Source organism: Cydia pomonella, chromosome 6 (genome assembly GCF_033807575.1).
Source record: "Cydia pomonella isolate Wapato2018A chromosome 6, ilCydPomo1, whole genome shotgun sequence".
NCBI lineage: Eukaryota > Metazoa > Arthropoda > Insecta > Lepidoptera > Tortricidae > Cydia > Cydia pomonella.
Genome location: NC_084708.1, coordinates 4,282,179 through 4,302,558, shown reverse-complemented (window position 1 = coordinate 4,302,558; position 20,380 = coordinate 4,282,179). Strand labels below are relative to the sequence as shown.

General features: G+C 38.1%; 1 protein-coding gene across 1 annotated transcript in view; it reads left to right on the top strand.

The window, feature by feature from the left end:
• Positions 1 to 4,554: 4,554 nt before the first annotated feature.
• Positions 4,555 to 20,380, top strand: part of LOC133518741 (solute carrier organic anion transporter family member 74D) — a 40,793-nt gene continuing 24,967 nt past the window's right edge. The window contains exons 1-3 of the mRNA XM_061852423.1: positions 4,555 to 5,910; positions 6,002 to 6,729; positions 17,043 to 17,183. Of these exons, the coding sequence (XP_061708407.1) occupies positions 5,906 to 5,910; positions 6,002 to 6,729; positions 17,043 to 17,183 (874 nt within the window). The 5' untranslated portion in view covers positions 4,555 to 5,905. The remainder of the gene's footprint in view (positions 5,911 to 6,001; positions 6,730 to 17,042; positions 17,184 to 20,380) is intronic.

Here is a 20,380-nt window from a genome sequence, read left to right as displayed (position 1 = left end):
TGTACTTCAGCTAATAATACCCTTCAAACTTATGGTATTTTTCAGTGACACACATATAATTATTGACTGCCATCCGATGAGTAGGTTTAGTAAAACACGTACAGTTGCAATTTTGGCAATCCAAAGCACAGGAATTATATATTTTAAGAAAGATAAAAGATCCAGCTTTATGTAAGATTCAACCATGTTTAAAAGGAAAATAAATAAATAGGGATCAAAATCACTTTGAACACGTCGCGGATTTTTTGCATGTTTTTTTATTAATTTTTCCGAATATTGCATACATCCAACACTGAGTATACAATGTCCTGACTAAGTACATATATCTGTGTTTAATAACACTGATGCATATTATTACATTTAATAGCTTTACTGTTTACTTTTCAATGCTAAGGATATCTTTATTACGGATTTAAATTATGAGTTTGTTTTGTCCAGCGATATTTATCTTAACATTCCTAAATATAGATGATTGAAATGAATCGATGTAATTTGTATCTCGCTGCAAAATTGCATGCACACATGAATGGAATTTTTGCATATAGTGGCCATGTACTTTTGCATCTGCGTATAGATTGCAGCAGGTAAACGTATATTTATAAATGCCTATGCCCGTCATAATTAAGGTTGAATTTGGATCTAAATGTTCAAAAAGAGAATAAAACATATTTAGTTTTATTCAACATAGATCACGTACCTCGAACATTATACGATCAGTTGCGATGTAACATCTCTTTTTGTACCATAAATAGAACACGAGGACCAAATTACCGTGCACAGAAAACCTTGGATATGACGAGAATGGTAAAAAAGATGTCTGTCTATTTTTGTCGTGTCGTCTGAGGATTTTGCTTTAGGAAACTGATCTTTAGGATTCAGGGGAGTAGCGTGATTAACGCATTAACACTGTTAACTGATGGAATAAGTCGAGCGTGTACTTTTATCACCGTTTTGGTCCGGCACAAATTGCCAGATCAATTTAAATGTCCATAGTGAAATGTATGCGATGATACTAGCGTATGACATGAATAGCGTATGAAAGTTTATTCCAAAATACATAAACGTAAAAACGATATGAGGTTTTTTATGATATAGCAGGCAAACGAGCAAACGGATCACCTGATGGTAAGCGATTACCGCCGCCCATTGACACCCGCAATACCAGAGGGGTTGTAAGTTCGTTGCCTGATTTAAGATGGGAGTACGCTCTCTTCTTGCAGGTTTGAAGGTAGTAACTGTCCGAAAATATCGCAGGCGACAGTTCATTCCACAGTTTAGCTGTGCGAGGCAGGAAGTTTCTGGAGAAACGCACAATTGAGAACTGCCAACCATCTAAGTGGTGAAGATGGAAATGTTGTCGCGTATTATAAAGGTGCTAAGTGATCACTGAACCCTGTTTTCTGGCGTTATTCAAAAATGTCTGATAAATCTAACAACTTGTTTGTCCCTATCTGTCATTTAGACATTTCTGTTTGTTAGAAAGAGATGAAATTTTACAGAGGTTTGTAAGAGGTTGCTAAGTTTTATGAATAAGGGGGTTAGACTCTCTACGACACCTTGACACCTAATCCTACATCTTATATAGACATGACGGATGTCTCCCAAGGCTTACTGTGGTACCTTGCTCTAGTTTTCTTTTACACTTTTAATGTGTTCCCTTAAATGTGATCAACTCGTATGGATCGCTATAGGCTAGATTTTTTGTTATAAAATATAATCTATAGTTTGAAGACATACTTTATTTATTTATTTTATAGAAGATATAGATACAAGCGTGACAGAATGGTCAGAAACAAGACAACGAAAGGAATTTGGAAATTTGCAAATATAACCTAGCTTCAAAAAACAAATTCCAGTCGATAGTAGTAACGACGTTGGCATTCGGTTCTTCACGTCCTGGCTAATTTCAGGTTAGCGTAGGTACAAAAGTGCAGATTGCGGAAAATTTCCTAAAAGTTTGTAATCTCTGGATGTTTTAATGGAAATTTATATTTGAAACAATTCAAACTTTCCGTTGCAGTAATTTGCATCTCTATACGTACAATTATTTGCCCCTTCTAAACCCTTCCCGACGGTTCCGATTGCTAGTCACGTCTCCTGAGTCTCTATTTCAGTAGTTTTATAAATCATAAGGTATTTGTAATATGGGCCTTGTTGTCTGAATCAAATTTTCAATAAATAAATAAATAAATTAGTGTTATTGATTGATAGCGAGGCAGGTGTTTTCCCACTCGCCTTGACCGCGCTCTATGTCCTCTGGCTCTGGCTTCGAGACGACTTTGTACCTGGAGCTTGCCAAAATGTTGCTAACATAACGAACACTATTCTTGTGATACTTCTAAAAATGCTAAGAAGTCGATTTTAAGTTTAATAACTTGAAAATTGCTAAGAAACGGATTTCTTGCTTGACACTGACAAATTTACTGCTTAGCATATATTATATATGTCATATAGGACATATAATAGGTATTATAGGTAAATATGACCAGCATTTTATTTTTTGTAACAGAATTGGGCATTGGATGTACAGTCAGCGTCAAATACTTCGTAGCAGTCAAAGTAGCCAAATAGTTCGGTACACCATATATTTAGTATGGTGTACCGAACTATTTGGCCACTTTGACTGCTACGAAGTATTTGACGCTGACTGTAACAACCCGTCCTAAATGTAGCTGTCCATAATGAAATGTTATCCATCACAGCTTTGGTTGCTTTTTCCTGGAGCAGCCTTGATGTTTTTATTCATCTCTCGATCTCTCAAAATATACTGTCTGTCGTGTTTGATATGAATTACAAAGCGTATGTATGAGTCCTTAAGGCTACCGAAAACACTATATATAACATTATATCCCATTTATACAGAGTGAGGCCTCAATCGGGATATATTTAAAAAAATATATATATATATATATATAAGAATTTTGAGATGATTTTTGAATCTAGGAATTAAAAATTCTAATCATCCAACTACTTTTTATAATAATATGTTAGGTAATATGAAAACGGATGAATGTATGTGATATGTCATTTTATAATATTAGTTATCTCATATGTATAAGCTTGATATTTTTATAATTTATGACATTTTCACAAGCGTTTATTAAACTTGCCCTGTTAGTATGTATGGGACAAATCTAGCAATTTAAATTTGACCCACTTCCCGGTTTCCGATGAAGCTGAAAATTTGCATACACATGTAAGTCGGGTGACAATGCAATATTATGATACCATCAAGCTGATCTGATGATGGAGACAGGAGGTAGCGATAGGAACTCTGTGATAAAACAACGCAACCTAATTGGGTTTGGGGTTTTTAGAATTTTCTCGATGAGTATTAGTTGTCTGTGGAAAAAAGTACAATCAGCGATAAAAGCTTGTATCAGTAATTAAATTTTTGCCAAAAACTTATGTGTTTTTAACATTCCCTGCATCTTAAAGTACGAGTATTTGTCTTGTTAATTCTAACCCGATCTGTTCGCTCACCATGTATATTATGTATGTTTGAGTTTTCGAGAGGTTTGAGATGGGTTGACATTGATTTAAGCGGTCCTTTTTGGTAATTCCAAACTTTTGCAAGACCAGTCCTTTCAGACCTTCGTTTTATTCATTTCTACATGCTTATTTAAATATCGTTTTTTATAGGTGTTCGAAAACCGTTTATTCAATTTATTCCGCTGACTCGTCTATATAAATTTATTGAGAATGAATCGGTCAAGATTAAATAAACCATCTTATTGTAGTTGTGTTAGTGGTCATGGACCATCGAATACAAGTCTACTGACCAGTTGTACACCTTATCCCGTCGACTTAAAGTCTACTTTTGTAAAATTTTGGTTAGTAGTAATAGACTGGCTTTCATACATTGGTTGCAACATGGACGTGAGATCAATTTGCTGTGATGAGATCGAGATCGATTACGCCGAGGCTCGTATTATGTGTTCAGTTTTACTTTCTGGTCAGTAAAATGAAAAGTTATAATCCCATAAATAAGGCAGACAAGGAGAGGCTAGTATATAAATGTAATAGTATACAATCACATCATGATGTAGGTACAGACCAAAAGTAACAAATCAAAAACTTTATGTGGAGTGTCGTTATTTTCTTCAAAGCGGCTTTTATGATTTTGGCAGAATATCAAACGTATTTTTTTGCCAATACAGATATCTGTTTTGAGAACTGAAGACAAATTCGGATTATTTTAATGACCAATATGAGCTTGCTTGTCCAATCATCCAATGGCTCTTTGCTGTTGCTATTCTTTAAATTATAGAAAGTTTAATAAACATATGTATGTCAAATGTCGCGACGTGGCTAGTGATAGGCAGCTTGTAAGTTGCCAAAGTGAAACTTACGCTTAAATTTCATGTAAGTTTCTGTAAGTTTCAAATGCAAAATTTCGCTTATATTTCTTTTAATTTTTCTTGGTTTTCGAGTTTTTAGCGAACAGACAGACTTAGATATTATAATATGTTTAGATATATAATTAAAGCTCTGCCTCTGTCTTGCTTTCCTGTCTCAAAACTGTTCACAATTTTTTTTATATCGGAATACAGCATGTCAAATAGAATGAAACGCCAAGCAGATAATATCAGAGAGTGAAATAAAATTTCATGTATGGGAGATTAAAATGAAATATCATGTAAGTACATAATATGTAGAATATATGCATACGAAGCAAAACCATAGCAGATGTGAAAAAAAAAGAAAGGAAATAGGACGCAGGGTAACGTGGTCTCGAACTTCCATCAACCGTATAACAACCGGGTACGATTACCCCTAAGCCACGCGGCTACTGTCATATAATCTCGAATTTTTCGATGACAATCCGTTCCACTGACATCTGAAGTATAACATTTCTATCGGAAACATTTCCTGTCAAATACGTAATTTTCAACAGTTGAAATATGTCACCGTAAAAGGAAATATGTGAAATGTTTCAGAAATTGCCCATCGCTAAACGTAGCGGCAAACCCCGTTGAATAGTGTCCTTGTCGAGATCATGTCGTGCAGGCATCATCCATGATCCATGATAAATGTCTAGGTAGTAGCAACAACCTGCCACGCTAGTCCGCGTCCCGTTATCACTGCAGCGATAGCGCGCGATAATCCGCCATTGCACAACTTTTGTATCTCGGCGTGCAGTTACCAATACGCTTCATTAAGTATCGCTCGTAAAAAACGCGCACCGCGCACGCCACAGTATAGATCGGTTTTTCTGTTCTTAGAGCTCTTAGACTCGGCTCAGTGCTTAACCCGGAGTCGCCGGTGGTCATCGGCCTGGTGAGTTTCGCAAGTCCTGTTATCTGTATGACTCGTTTCACATTAATATTCCACAGGAGCCGTTAATGCGAACTTAGCTAGCTCTACGATCGCTCGCCGTCAATGAAATTGTAATTCGGTGACAGTTAATTCAGCTAGAGAATATCCGTAACTTGACCCGATACGTGACGCACCGGACAAACAAAAAACGTCCCTGTTTCTAATTCTACGTGTAAATTGTAAACCGATACGGGCTTAAAAAGCTGAGGGACAAAGACATTCCGTAGACGAGACGAGAGGGAATCTTCTGAGGGCGGCGCGCAGACGGCTTTCATCGTATGTAAATACGTGTCCTGCAAAAAACGTATGGACGACCAATAAAAAACCCCGTGTGGGGAGCAGGGCCGGGCGTCGCGCGGGCGCACTCGCAGCCGCACTCTGCAGTTGCATTCGGCCGCGCCGACGCGCGCACGCAGCCTCCACCCTCGCCCTCACTATGTGCATGCCCGCACCACCCACGATCTTAGTTTTTGCAGTATTCCGTTAACCACTAGAACTTCGCGTGCGATCCGTTTCCGCTCCGCTGATCGCGTAGATTAAGGGTTGCGGACCGCTCAATTGTGTCAGGCGCTCTTGAGTTGTGATTATGAAGTGAGTTAGCTCAACAAATAGAAGATAAGCGTGTCGCACTTAACCTACCTTAGGTATGTGCTCGTTCTGATATGTCCCTCTTTTGTCGCAGGGCGAACGCGGTCGCTCCAGTACCAGCGGGCGGGGAGGCGAGCCCCGCGGGCCCGCCGGCCGAGGACGCCATGAGGGGAGTCGAAGGCACACCAGAGGAACAGGAAAAATTAGCGACAGGAAACAACAATGGCTCCCTGGACTGCAAATTGCCGTCCCAGCAGGCCGTCCCTCGCTCCGCCTTCCATTCCACACGAGTCTTCATGCTGGTTTTCCTATCCGGTTGGGTGCTGCAGGGGATGTTCCTCACGTATTTCGTGAGCGTGACGACAACTGTTGAGAAACTTTTTAAAATAGAGTCGAAGACGACCGGGACGTTGCTGGCGGCGACGGAGATTGGTCAGATATGTACGGCGTTGTTTTTGACATATCTGGCGGGGCGGGGGCACCGGCCGCGTTGGATCGCGTGCATGATGCTGGTGCTGGCCGTGGGGGTGATCGGCTGCGTGCTGCCCCACATGAAATACGGGACGGAATTGTTGGATGTTCACTTAGATTCCCACAGAGGCGGGGCAGCTCCGATCTGTTCCAACGGGACGATGAACAACAGCTCGTGTGACGCGGCGCACGTCCAGAGCACTGCGAACCGCGCGTCGATGACGGCGGTGGTGATCCCGTGGCTGTTCGTGTGCCTGCTGGTCGTGGGCGTGGGACAGACGGGCATCGCTACGTTGGGGATCCCCTATGTTGATGACAACGTTGGCAGCCGGCAATCGCCACTCTACATGGGTAAGTGTTTATATTTATACTCGAAATAAGTAGTGTCTTTTTAAAGACACAAAGGGAGGAAGAGGTGGAGCCTTAGCTAATTGATTGGTATCCTTAAATCCTGTGACCTCTTTTTACACTAGTTCTCCCTACTGGTATATATTGATGAGTACGAAAGTCCATCATTTCGTTTTTTTTTGACAGAGTGTGACGAGTTTCACAACCCGTCGCCATTTTTCCTTGTATTGGATATATGTAAAAAATCGAGTATAAGTTCAATTTGTCTAAGTTCAACTAGCTAAGTTTCTAATATTAGTTGCATAAAGTTTACATTTATAATTCATCTTAAGTAAAAAAACACTAATTTCTATACAATATAAAACAAAAAACAATGTTATGCCCGTTGAAAAATGCTTAGTGGCCCGGGTTCGAGGAAAAATTCAAACCTAATTATACATAATCATAATGCCTTGTTACATCGTGTAGCAGACGTTTAAAAAAGCTGTAAATCAAATAACATGCCCATGAGAAATATAATAATTATACCTAAAGTAAGTCAATGCTGCCGAATTTCCATAATATGGCTGGTGCAATAAATAAAATCAATTCGCTCGCATCGCGATCGGTAAGATAGCGTCATAATGAATTGTTAACTGCAATTGAGATCCATTGGCGCTCGCACGAAAGCTCAGTGCGTTGCACTCGATGCAGGAATCGATTAAGATCGTTTCAATCGATTGTTGCCGATGAAAATCGCATAAAGGTGAATAAATCAGACGAGCGCCGCCCACGCCGCCCGCCCTCCGAGTTGCGTAGGTAATTAACCGGTGCGTAAAATGCGGTGTGTTGCCATTGTATTCCCAGTGTAAACCTACAACTATATAAGTTACAAAATTCTAGTGCGTGTACAAAAGGTGAATCTTTGTGCTGGCGGATTCAGATCTTATTTGTAAACTATATATATTGTCGTAGACATTCGGCGACGGTAACTACTTCTACTACAAATTTTTTTTTTCATTGTGTCAATAACATTATAAAAATCATGGAGGATGGAAAATGTTTAGAAGTGGAAAAACATTTTCTCTTTTTGTATGGAAGATCAAGTGTTTTATACTTCCCTATTAAGTCCCGTGTTATAGTTAATGCTGTAACTATAAGTATACTACACAGAATAACCTTGTATTATACACAGACTAACCTTGTATACTACACAGTCAGCTGCAGAGAAAAGGTACCCCCTGCATAGAAATTTGTATGCGAAGGTGCTAAGCTAATAGTATTGCGGACTGTTTAATTACATCACTTTCGTTCCCGATGATTAGAAAAAATGCAAAACTATTGTTTTGGCTATGGAGAGTGAATAGTAAATCATGCTATAGAAAAATGCTAATAAAACAAAACAGTTTATAGTGACTTTTCTATTTGAAACGCTTCGTTGTTGTTTGGGATATAGTATTGTTATTAAATCACAAAATTATAAAAGTCTCTTATACTTATTCTAGACGACTCTGTTTTGAAATGCATTTTGCCTTATGCTTTCTTCAAATAGTACGAGAGAGTATTGTTTTAATAACTCGCCCCTCTTTCTTTTTTGTTGGAAACACGAGTAAATGTGACTGCTTATATGTAGACATCAGATAAAGGATAGCTACAAAAAAGTATTTTGTTAACATCGTCGACCATCGAATTGTAGATCTTATCACAATGTAATAAGATATACCATAAGTTAGTTTAGTTACTATGCTGTTGTACATTTGTTGTGTCTGCGCAGAAGCTGGCGCACGCGAGCTAGTGTAAGCTGATACGATTGCGACTTGCACTACATATACAGCAGTAAAACAACTTTATACATACGAATTGCTGAGGTCAAATTTTTTGCTGAACAGGAGTCTGCAAGCTAAATAAAAATCTAAAAGTTTGTGCGCAAGCAGAATCTTTCACCCTAAATAGTATATAACGACTGTTTTCAATCATTCTTGCGGTCTTCAAAACGAAGCCTTGTGTAATACTTGTAATTTATGTGGATTTTATATTGTATTCTGACTATGGATTAAAAAAGGCTTCCTCAATCCTATTTTTCACACCAAAACTGCTTATTTTTTCTATTGACCTAACTCGACAAAAATGTCCGAATGGTCTCACATTTACTCTTTATTAATTCAACTCCACAGTCGGTAATAAGTAGTTATTAATGTTGATGAAATAGTATGGTTACCGCACGAGAACTGTAATTTGTCCCATCCAAGAGCCGCAGGTAGTTTAATGATAGAGACTAGTCTCTACGAATCATTGGTCCAATTATATCTTCAAATTCAAATAAAATAATTCATTGTTGTGTTAGATTTGAAACACCTTCCTTCCATTTTCTTTTATTTACTACTATACTTTTTATTATATATTTATGGAATCACGCCTATTCCCCTTAATTCGGATCATTTTAAATCGTTTCTTCTCGTTTTCTCGTCTCTCTATTTCTCGCTCTTCTCAAAATATTTTTGACCCCTGCAACCTATAAGTTCGTGAAAGCTAACGCAAACCCGCAAACATAACACTGTTATGTTCGAAACGGTGCAAGTTCCATACAACTTGTATGAAACTTATAACAGTTTTTCACTAGCCACAGTTAATACAAAATGAATGTGCTTGTACGAGCGTCTGACTCGCCCTTGTACCATTTACTAGCTGATAGTGTCCAGGATATCGGTGCATTGATAACTGAGTGCATTCTTTCATAAGAGTGTAGTAGGTTAATGCTTCAACTGCTCCATTTGTCTCAGAATAGGTTGAGTGGACCTGTTGAATGTTCTAAACGGTGCTCTGTTTAGTCGTTATTTAATGGGGCATTTTGTTTGCGCGGATGTCCCAAAACACACCCCAGGCCCAGTGTCTAATAGTTTTGAATATTTTTTTTATAGCATCACGTTTTTAATAAAAAAAATGTTATTGTACAACGTTTATCTGGGAACTTGAATGATACTGTGTTCGTATTTACAAATCCTTAAGAAAAAAGTATTCGATCCTTAGTACTACCAGTATGTCCAAAAGGTCGCGTTTTTCCTTCTAATTGTTGTATTTCTATTCAACTGGACATACTGGATCCACTCTCCATCAATTTATCACCAGAAACATCCATGAACTGCTCAAAATTTTTGTAACTTGATATCTGTATCAAGGAAGTTGAACTTCCAATTTCTGGTCACCAGATTTTTCCTAATGAAAACCACGTGTAATATCGATTAAACGGGACAAATTATCAAAACATACAAATTATTTGAAACATTTTAATCAGTTGCTTAACTTTGCTCTCGATCGCTAATTCGAATATCAATTTGTGGTAACGATTGCTGACCTGAATTGGGGCGGATTGGACGTCCCCGATAGGACTATTATATCTGTGATATAATAGCACATAATTCAGGTCAAATGCAATATCGGCACACATTTCCATTAATAAGACGAACAGGAAAAAGTTTCTTAAAACCACTGGCGATCTCGTCGCCAGAGGCTATTTGAATCTTAGTTGATATTGGAACATCAAAAATAGCCGAGTAAGTACATGAGGAAATACATCAAAATGATCTGAATAAAAGTCAATATTCATTTTAATTTGAAGTATTCGAACTTAGTTTTCTGTGTTTTCTGTAACACTATAGCAGGAAATCTTACGATTGGGTATAATTGGCAGTGTGTTGTTACGATCATATCACTAACAATAGTGCCTATGTTCCCGTTTTCCCTATCGTATCGTCTATACTATACATGACCAGTCTGCATTATCAACTCCCGTCGCGAGTCTAACCACCTATTGCATCACAGAAAATAGGCCGTGTGGCAAGCCACGTGCTCCAACCAATTGAAATGCAATAAAATTAAGAAGTAAAAGGTGCAGCTCTATTTCAGTAGCGCATCTGTGCCACTGGGCCGCCGTCTGACAATTTGAGCTTATTGTCGCAGTTGTAACTACCACGTTGACTTTGCCTTCGCTAGGAGAGCTAGTAGACGGGAACTGTAGGGAATCCTGTACGGAATTGACAGTTCCAATTTTGAATAGCGAAATGGTTAAGTTTGTCCTAACGCTCTGAAGTTACCGATGCGTTTGGAGCACTAGGAGTTCTTGTAAAAGGTAATTGACATTTATGTCAGCGTATTTTAGTACAGTGATCTTTTGTGACGTTGAAATGTTAATTTTGTTAGATTTTATCTATTTGTGTTTTGTAATTTACATTGTACACATTTGTAACATGTCATTAAAATTTATAATTATTAACACAATCTTGGCTGCCGTAAAAGAAAATCCATGTACGTAAATATCTATAGCAGTTCTCGTTTTGTTTGTCCTTAGATATTTCATTGAATTTTGCTTCATTCATTCTTTTGTCAAACGTTACTCTTCGAAAACAGTTCATATTCTCTCGGGATTTCAAGAGCGAATACTATTATGTTAAACCAAATTCCCGGTTTTTGTAATATCGGGCAGTAGGCCGGATTTCTTAATGCGTTGGCCACGCGTGACAGGACGTGGCATCTCCGCTCTTGTTAGGGGGGCTTAAAATACATTCGTTTCCTTGATTAACTTGGGAATTGGAAGATTGTCTAATTTGGGAGCTAAAAAGAATACATCTTCATTTGAACTTTTGATGTTCTGCTACGACTTTCTAGCCTCCACACTTTTCAGTCTACTTTATTTCTTATTATTGAAAAAACAAATTGATGCAAAAAGGAAAAATAGACCTAGGAGTGGCAAACACTTTTTATCTTTCTGTTTATCTAGCATATTTGCGTTTGAGGAAAACTTCAGCTCTTGCACTATTATACCGGTTATTATGACCATCCTAACTATATTTTTTCACTATTTCACTAGCAGCCTTGCAGAAGTTTTCAAGAATGAATGAATAATCTTTTACAGCATAGACTGTGCCAGTGTTATTTATTCGTCACAGTTTCATAGAAGTTTGACGCTTAAAATAACCTTTGCACAGTCTGGACTATCAAAAGTGCTGCATACTTATCTTGGTCTAACTCTAGGAGGGTGTGGATGCGTTTCACCGACGCAATTGTTTATTTTTGCCCCTGCTAGAGTAGAACAACGACAAGAACATTAGCTCTAAGACATGTGCAACGCAGTTTGGACTTCAAAATGAATCGTGCAAAGATTCAAGTCCAACAGCGGGAAAAAACACGTGATATATTTGTGACATCACATATTCCAATGCAACGCATGCCGCTACGTGCTCCACGTTTTGCAACAAGTACCTACAACGATCATGTTGCACTATCATTAGTTGGCATAGGTCAGTTTGTACACGATTAGATTACAATCATTTCGCCGACTAAACAAATGACGAATCCATACATTCGCTTATCAAGTGAGTATGATTATTTTTGCATAATTATTCTTTAAGTTTGGACTTTGGTTGTTAACATTGATTTGACATTGCAACAAGATAACCAAATAAAATGTAAAGATAATACGACAATTTTATAAGCATAATGTTCACGCGAATATTCAGGTCGTATTTGCATTAAGAAGATAATGTTAGTTAATGGTGGGGATTGCGAAACTTCTGATGCTGTGGCTGACCCGCGTTGAACCCAAAAAGTCAAATAACATTACTCATTTTGTGCGCACTATTCGTTGAATTATGAATATGCGTTTAGCGACCGCATTTGGGTCTTCACGTTTACAAGAACTGATAGAATCTAAGGAGCATAAGGAAAAAAATATACCTATGGATGACATATAATACATGACATATGATATATGATTATGGATGACATATGATTGATATGGATGACTGTCGCCTGCGGTATTTCCGGACCGATACGACCTTCAAACCTTCAAGAAAAGAGCGTACTCCCATCTTAAAGGCCGGCAACGCACTTACAACCCCTCTGGTGTTGCAGGTGTCCATGGGCGGCGGTAATCGCTTACCATCAGGTGATCCGTCTGCTCGTTTGCCTCCTCTATCATAAAAAAAAATATATTGATGTTCTGAAGAATATCGGAATTTTTGGTGTAACAATTTTTGTAAATGCCTGCAGAGATATTTCTGCTTAGTAATAAGCTAAACACATTCACAATTGTTTAAGATATGTGTGTCACACATCGCTTATTCAGGTGTTTCGGACTTCCTCGGGATTAGTCACGCAAAGTTCAGTGAACCGCTGATTATATAAAATGTCGCACAATAAATAAATAATAATTGCAGTTGGCTCACGACCTCAACATTCAACATTAAGGATGTATTTTAAGTAATCGTTATTTAATTACATATACAGTTAAAGTTAACCTGATTTTGCCTAAATATATTTCAGGCGCCATTTATTATAAAGACTATTACTTACAATAACATAAGTGGTGTGGTAAACAAGTCATTTAAAGTGGATTAAAGTATATTATATTGGCCGGCGGGAGTGGGAATAATTTTTAGCCCAATATTTTCGGTGTCCATTTTTTCGGTTAATAATGATAAATATATGTATAGTTATTTACGATACAAGTGCGAAAAATAGGAAATTCGAAACGAGTGGCGATAAATTAAAACACGACCGAACCTATTACCTATTCGCACATGTATCGTACAACGTTTTACAGTAATATGGCCCTTTACATGTTCGACACAATAACGTAATATGCTAATTTTCGCACTAGTGCGGTAAAGTAGCACCATATGTACTGTAAATGATTTTTCTTGCTGTGCCCAGCTGGTGCAAAGTGAAGTATAAGTAGTAAAGTGAAGTATAATAAATAGATCCTAAAATAGAATGGAGCACCCAAAATTATCATGGAGCACAAAGCACAAACTAAGCTTAGGTAGTTTACAATAGCCGGTCATCTCTGCTATTTATATGCGTTATATGCTTTTATATTCGTTATAGGCTTTTATAAGGAAAGAGGAGCAATTATAAATACCTTTCTTATTATAACATCTATATGGGATTGTAAATAGCACTGCGATGACCTTATTTGTCGCAGCGAACGGGCAAGGTTATCACTGAAAGGCAGGGCTCGCATTAGTATCGGCTTGTTTGTATTTTTAAGTACCTTTCTCCAACACATAAAATGTCCGATGCATTCATCGTAATTTTCCGTCGGTGGTCCGATTCGTAAAAAATTAAACCTTTAAAATGCGTAATTCGTCAATTTTGACAATCGACCAGCGTTAATTCGAGACAGCATCAGTTAATGATGCAGTTGGACCGGTATGGAGGTACAGTCGGTGGGAAACTAAATTCCTTGGCATAAAGAGCTCTATTATGAAGGCGGTAAGAGGGCACTGTCGGCGGATTTGTGACGCTGTCTGTAACAGGAGGTCATAAAAAGTTGCTGCAAGCCGGAGTTGAGCGGCATTCCAATGGCTTTGCTAGTTGATTGCGCTTGAGAACCAGTGTAAGATCTTTCTCCCGTCACTGAATCTGTAAGCTGGTTGGTTAAACTAGTCCGTTCGCTCATCGTTCACGTGAAGGGAATGCGCCAAGTTCTTTTTGAAAAACGATCTTGACGAGGTCATTATTTATTACAAAAGTGCATGATGATAGGACGGTGTATTTTATTTTCCCCGGAGCACGCGAACGCTTTTTTGGCAGCGGCCGATTTCTGAGAAAGATTACATTTGGAGCCTAAGTACCTGATTGTTTTTCGGTCAATCACCCGTATGCGGTTTATTATATATTACGGCAACGTTTAATTTTGTGTTCGACTCGCGAACGCGATAATCGCTGTTAATAATGACTACACGGAATCCGGATATCATTGATCATGATGACGTTAATGAAATTATTCAGTAAGTAATTTTTATGATATGTAGGTGTCATATAAATATAATTTCTAGAATGTTAGTAATTTCGAGTCAATATTCTATGCCGTTGAATCATTTCTGAAACTAATGTAGTGTAGTGGAGGTCGTTAGTTCGAATCCTGTCTCGTAGGTACTCACTATTTTTCGGAATAGAATGTCATTACTGCTCGCAATACATTGAGGAATTTAGCCCATTTCCCGTCCCGGAAAGTGACTATTTCAAGTATCGAAACTTTATCCACCAAACAGTAAATCTATTAAACGCGTTTGTTTCGAATCTTGCGTGCAGAAAAAGTTAGTTCTGCACCCTTTCTTGCATGCAATGCATTTCGTTCTGCTTGCTCCTCACGGCCAAAGCATGTGTGCACACTAATAAGTAATTATATAAGAAGGAGGTTACTACCAAAAGGAATATAAGGGGACTCATATATTCTACGAATTTTCTCTTTCCGCACAGACTATACAGTTTTTAAAATGTTGATGTTCGCGATAACCTTCTAGAATCTCACAGGAGGCGCGGGTGCAGGAACTTCTGTACTGAACCTTTCATAAACAATGATTAAACTGCACTCGAACAAGTGCACTGGCTCACGTGATGGCAATTTGTCCGCGGGTTGAACGCACGCCAATTATCAGCCCTAGCTCTATTAGATTAACTACTACACAGACATATCTTAGCAGACCACGCACAGGTTAGGCTGGTTTTTCAGTAAAGATTTTTGGATGTGATGGACGTATTTGTCTACGTGACAGCGTGATAATGCCAGTGTCTGTGCTATAACCGCGAAAATCGATTATCGCAAAAAGCGGGCTTCTTTCTCTGTCACTCTAATTACGCCTTCATTTGAGTAAAAGAAACAGATCCCCGCAATATGTGAATTTCTGTTTTCGCGGTAGGCCCTCTGTCTCTTTAAATCGCGTGTCTTCAAAAGTGACACTTACTATTATTAAGCCTACGCCTCCTGGGTATTTTCGTGGAAAGAAAAATCTACTTTGCTTGAAAGAAGTACAATACATACGAGTATTGTACCTAAATAGACCTGGTAGTCTGAGATGGTAATGTAGAACGGTGTTATTTGCTTACATACATACATATTAGATACACGTAGATACAAAGTCAATTTAAAGGGATAGCCTAATTTTCACTCTGCTGTTTTTTTGGGTGTGTAACGACATTCTACGTTGTCATTATCGAATTTTGTGGTTGACAATTCAACGGCATTGTTATCAGTAAGGTAGCTTTAAGTGGATTAGCCTAAAACTATACACATATATGTCTGGTCACTGGACTAGAAGCATGGCGTTTACTGCAATTCCTACAGCATTCCCGCACTAAACAAGATAGAAAAAGCTATCATTAAACCACGCTAGCACCCCAAAGGTTACTTTACATAATTACCATTTAAAATTTACTACATCATCAACGATTAAGGCTTCCTTGAATTCAAAGCCGGCTTCATTCGAGTTTTTATACCGGCTCGTTATATCCTGTGCTATATAAGGAGCGTGGTTATTAGGTCTTGAAAGTTATGAGACTTTGACAAAGATTGTGATAAGTATGAAAGTAATCAAATGTTTATTGTATTAACATTAGTTTTATAAATATACAAATTATACAAAAGTCATGCGATTTTTGCACATTATTTTTTAACGAAACGTGTGCTTAAGAATAGGCCTCTTTTGGTGACAACATAACCACGTATAAAAACTCGATTAAGTTTTCTCGTGCAAGTATTTTTTTAAATGCTTAAGTCCCGAAGTATTCAAATACCACAGGGACATTTACTTCCACTTGGTTTTTGGTTGTAAACAAATTTCGTAAAAAAATCTCCGTGAATAAATCAGCCCCTGCACTATGTCGCATGTATTTGCGGCTCGATTGATTCAAGATGGCGCGTGTTCTGCAGCCGATGCGCACGCGTCCCCGTAATCGCTATCACGTAATCTGATTCAATATGTATCTTATCTGCGAGGGCGCATGTGATCGTTGTTTGTTATCAAAACAACTAAGGCAATAGACTAAATATCGTTCGAATTAGGAAAACCTTTTGATTTATTGTAAATTAATGGTAAACTACGAAGTCCTTCACACCTGCAACATATCGTTTAACAAACGTTGCCGTAGCAATATTACGATAAATATATAGGCGCATGATGCAAAAGTGGAAGACGCTAGACTAGATGGAGATTATGTTCATACTTATTATTTTCCTTCAAATAAATTAATAATATGTACCTATTATATCTTCTTTAGCTACACTTGAAATTTGAAAGTCTTTCATGACGAATTCACTCTATTATCCATTCACAAAGCCATCATTGCTGGCATCTTACGCATCAGCGCTATTATTCACCAGAAAAAATCCAAAGAAGCGATTGTCTTCTCCTAAACGAGTGATAGTTTAGGAGAAGAGAATCGATAAGAATTTAACGATTAAGGATATCTGTGATTTGATTTTGCCCCAAAAACTCCCATGTATTTCTGAAGACACACCGTTCGAAATCTTTATTTATGTAATTTTGCTTTGTCACCAGCGATTACCATTGGCATCAGGGTGATTGGACCAGCGTTGGGCTTCCTTCTGGGGGCTCTTTGCACCAGGGTGTACGTGGATCCCCTTACCGATCCCGGCTACGATTCCAGTGACCCCCGATGGGTCGGAGCTTGGTGGCTTGGTAAGATCATGTTTTTTCTTTCATTTTTCATCGGTATACATACAAAGTCTGCACAAGCAGGGCGTACTCCTCAAAATTATATTGTTATTCATAATTCTCTACGTTTTTCTGGCACGGAGTGTGGTTATGACTCCAGGAACCTACGATGGGTTGGCCCTTCTACACATCGTTACACCTAGCTACTTACCATAAATACCATCGTTCAAAGAGGCGATATAAATACTTATATACTTGTTGTCATGTGTGTACCTAACATTTATGAAAAAAATAATTTTCATTTTCATTTTTTTCATAACATACTATTTGTTGAGGGTGTTTTCTAGGCTTTCAGAATACAGCGTTAAGGTATGTAACTGAAAAAAGCGAGTGGGAAAAAAGGTTAGACAAAGGTGATAATGAGAAATACTATATATATTTCACTGTGATTATATAAACTATAAATTAGGGTTCACAATAAGTACATTAGTAGTTCTCAATGAATTATGTATGTTTATGTTGAAGCATTGGAGCGTGAAAGTGGTAAACATCGCATGCTTATGTTATGTAAATATCATTAATTACGGGTGTTATTATAAAATACAATTATAAGGTTAAATCTTGACACGAATCCATAATTATTTGAGTAATGATTAATTAAACTAATAAATTAGGCATGAACTGTTAGAGGGTCGCAAGGTTCGCTAATTTTCATACATCACACATTTAATTTCGAGTTGGAGAACGGGAGAAGTGTAGGTAACTTTCATTATCATTACCAATCTAACTAATGGTAATTAAAGAGTAATAGTAATTGTAACTAGTTTCTATGCTACATAATACGACTGATGAAGTAGTTACACTAATTAAACTGTCTTTGCAAGTCAGCCTCGTAATGCACTGCATCACGCTAATGCATCAATAATTTCGATATTTTGTATACTTACTCAATTGTATAATAACAATACCAATCTTAATATGTAGATCATAAAGTTTATTTTCCCTAATCAATGTAGAAGAGATGGGAAATTGAGATAGTAATACTGGATTGATATACGGATTATTATGTTCGATCATATAATGTAATGCTGAGGATCTTAAGTGCTGTCTTCGCGTAAGTCTGTTACAGTTCAGTTATTATTATGACTTCGTAAAGAAACCTACGTTTATTCAGTACTCGTATTTAGGGTAACAGTAGATCCTCAATAGCTGGTTAGTGAGAACTATGCCAATGGCAAAAAGTCAATGCGATTCCAGTCCAAAAAGAGTGAGAAGCACTGTGACTACTGATTACCTTGCCTCACGGGAAGCGTAACCCTCATTTGCCAAATACCATGTTCAAATCTTAAAAATAGATAAACGTTCAGTTCAGAATAAGAATATCTAGGTCCAGGTAGCCACAAGTATAAGCCACGGCATTCCATCGCGGAACTGCCATCTACCGTTACAACGTCGCTTGCGCAGATTTTGCGCGCAAAATCCACGAAGAAAGCACGCGCGTGACCCGTTTGCCAAGGCGATGCGTGTGCCCCACCACGCTTTAAACACACACGAGAATTAAACTGATGTCCCTTCTTGTCCAAGGAACAAATGTCATAGTCGTCTAACTTTCATTTCAAAAATGGCAATTCAAATGTGGCAGGGTGTTAGAAAACTGTATTCGTGCCCGGACTGGCAATAAAGTGAATTCGCGAATACGCATTGAATGGTTTCTGAGTATTTCCTTATTGTTCTATTTCGCTAGGTGAGTTCATGAATGGAGTGCTGAATTCTGATTAGTTTTTTCGGCGGACACATGGAGTGGTGCGCCTCATTATGTATAATTTGAATAAAAATCGTTAGACACATGCCTATAAAGAAATCAATTTTCTGGAACTTCTTGTTGATTTGTAAGTTATCAATGTTATCATATTTGCACGTAAGTCTGTACAGATTTGAATACCTTCTTATCTAATCATCGATATTTCATTCTACACATAGTATGCTGAATTGCTGACTACACTTACACATGTAAAATCAAACTTCAAACGACTCAAGTGTTCAAGTGCAAGGGCATTTCTTATCCGTGTAAGTACTTTTTTTCGGTACTGTAAAGAGTATAGGATGACAAAAAAATAAATCCAATATTATTTTGGGAATAGATTATCGTAAATTGCGTACACATTAGTACCGAATACCAACTGCTGAAACAGTTTATATGGGGTTGGTCACTTTTCTCTTCTGCAGCTGACTACATACTTTGAGTCCATCATAGTATTTGATTGATTTGTATAGAAAAACAAAACTGTCAATTGTTTTAAGCAGTGTCCACAATTAAGCTTGCAAAATCTCCCATGTTATGGGACATATAGACCGTGTCGCAACGCAATCGACTACTATAACCTCCCCTCAATCAGAACCAATTGCAGTAATTGCTTCTCCGAAAGGGCTGACCGGGCAGTCTGGCTCTTTTTTCGACTTGCGTCACTTATTGACAGTTTGTTGCGATTTATTACAGTCGTAACAACTTTATTATCATGCATGTAAAAGGGTATTTAAGAACGAGTTGGGGTAGGCAGACATAAGCCCATAACAGACCACGTAAAATGCAGCATCCATAATTGCACAAACTGCTGCGAACTCGCTTCGTTCAGAAGAGATATTCTTTGTATACCTATGCTTTTATTATTTTATTTAACCATAGGATTTTCCACCCCTCTGCTTACAAATGGTGTATAGCTGAAATATCAAAAGTTCTAACGCTAAGGTATACCCAGACCTACTTATTTTTGGCGAGTTACATGTCCTGAATGTCAGCCAAATAGACGCAATAACGGACAGGTGGACTAATAATGACTAGGATGCTGTTGCCAAACTTAACCTTAAACGTAGAGCCTTACGCAAATTCGCGTATACAAAACATAGCGACCAATTAAAATCTTTGTAGGAATTGCATAGCGCAGTCGGTGGAACTTCAACGTGTCGATATTATCGACCCGCGTGGTTTTCCCGGAGCGCTGCATTTCCACGCGACTTTCGCTTTTTCTCGTCACGGCGAACGCACGCTCGTTATGAAACGCACGCTTACATCACGCCACGTCACCAACTAAAATAACTAGCGGTCACGGCCAAGGCTGCCTCACAATTGCCCAGCCGTAGCAAGAGGATTTGGTGGGACGCGACAACCGCCATGCCTACTTTTACTTTTAAACCGGTCTCGCCTCTAACACTCGGGTAACATT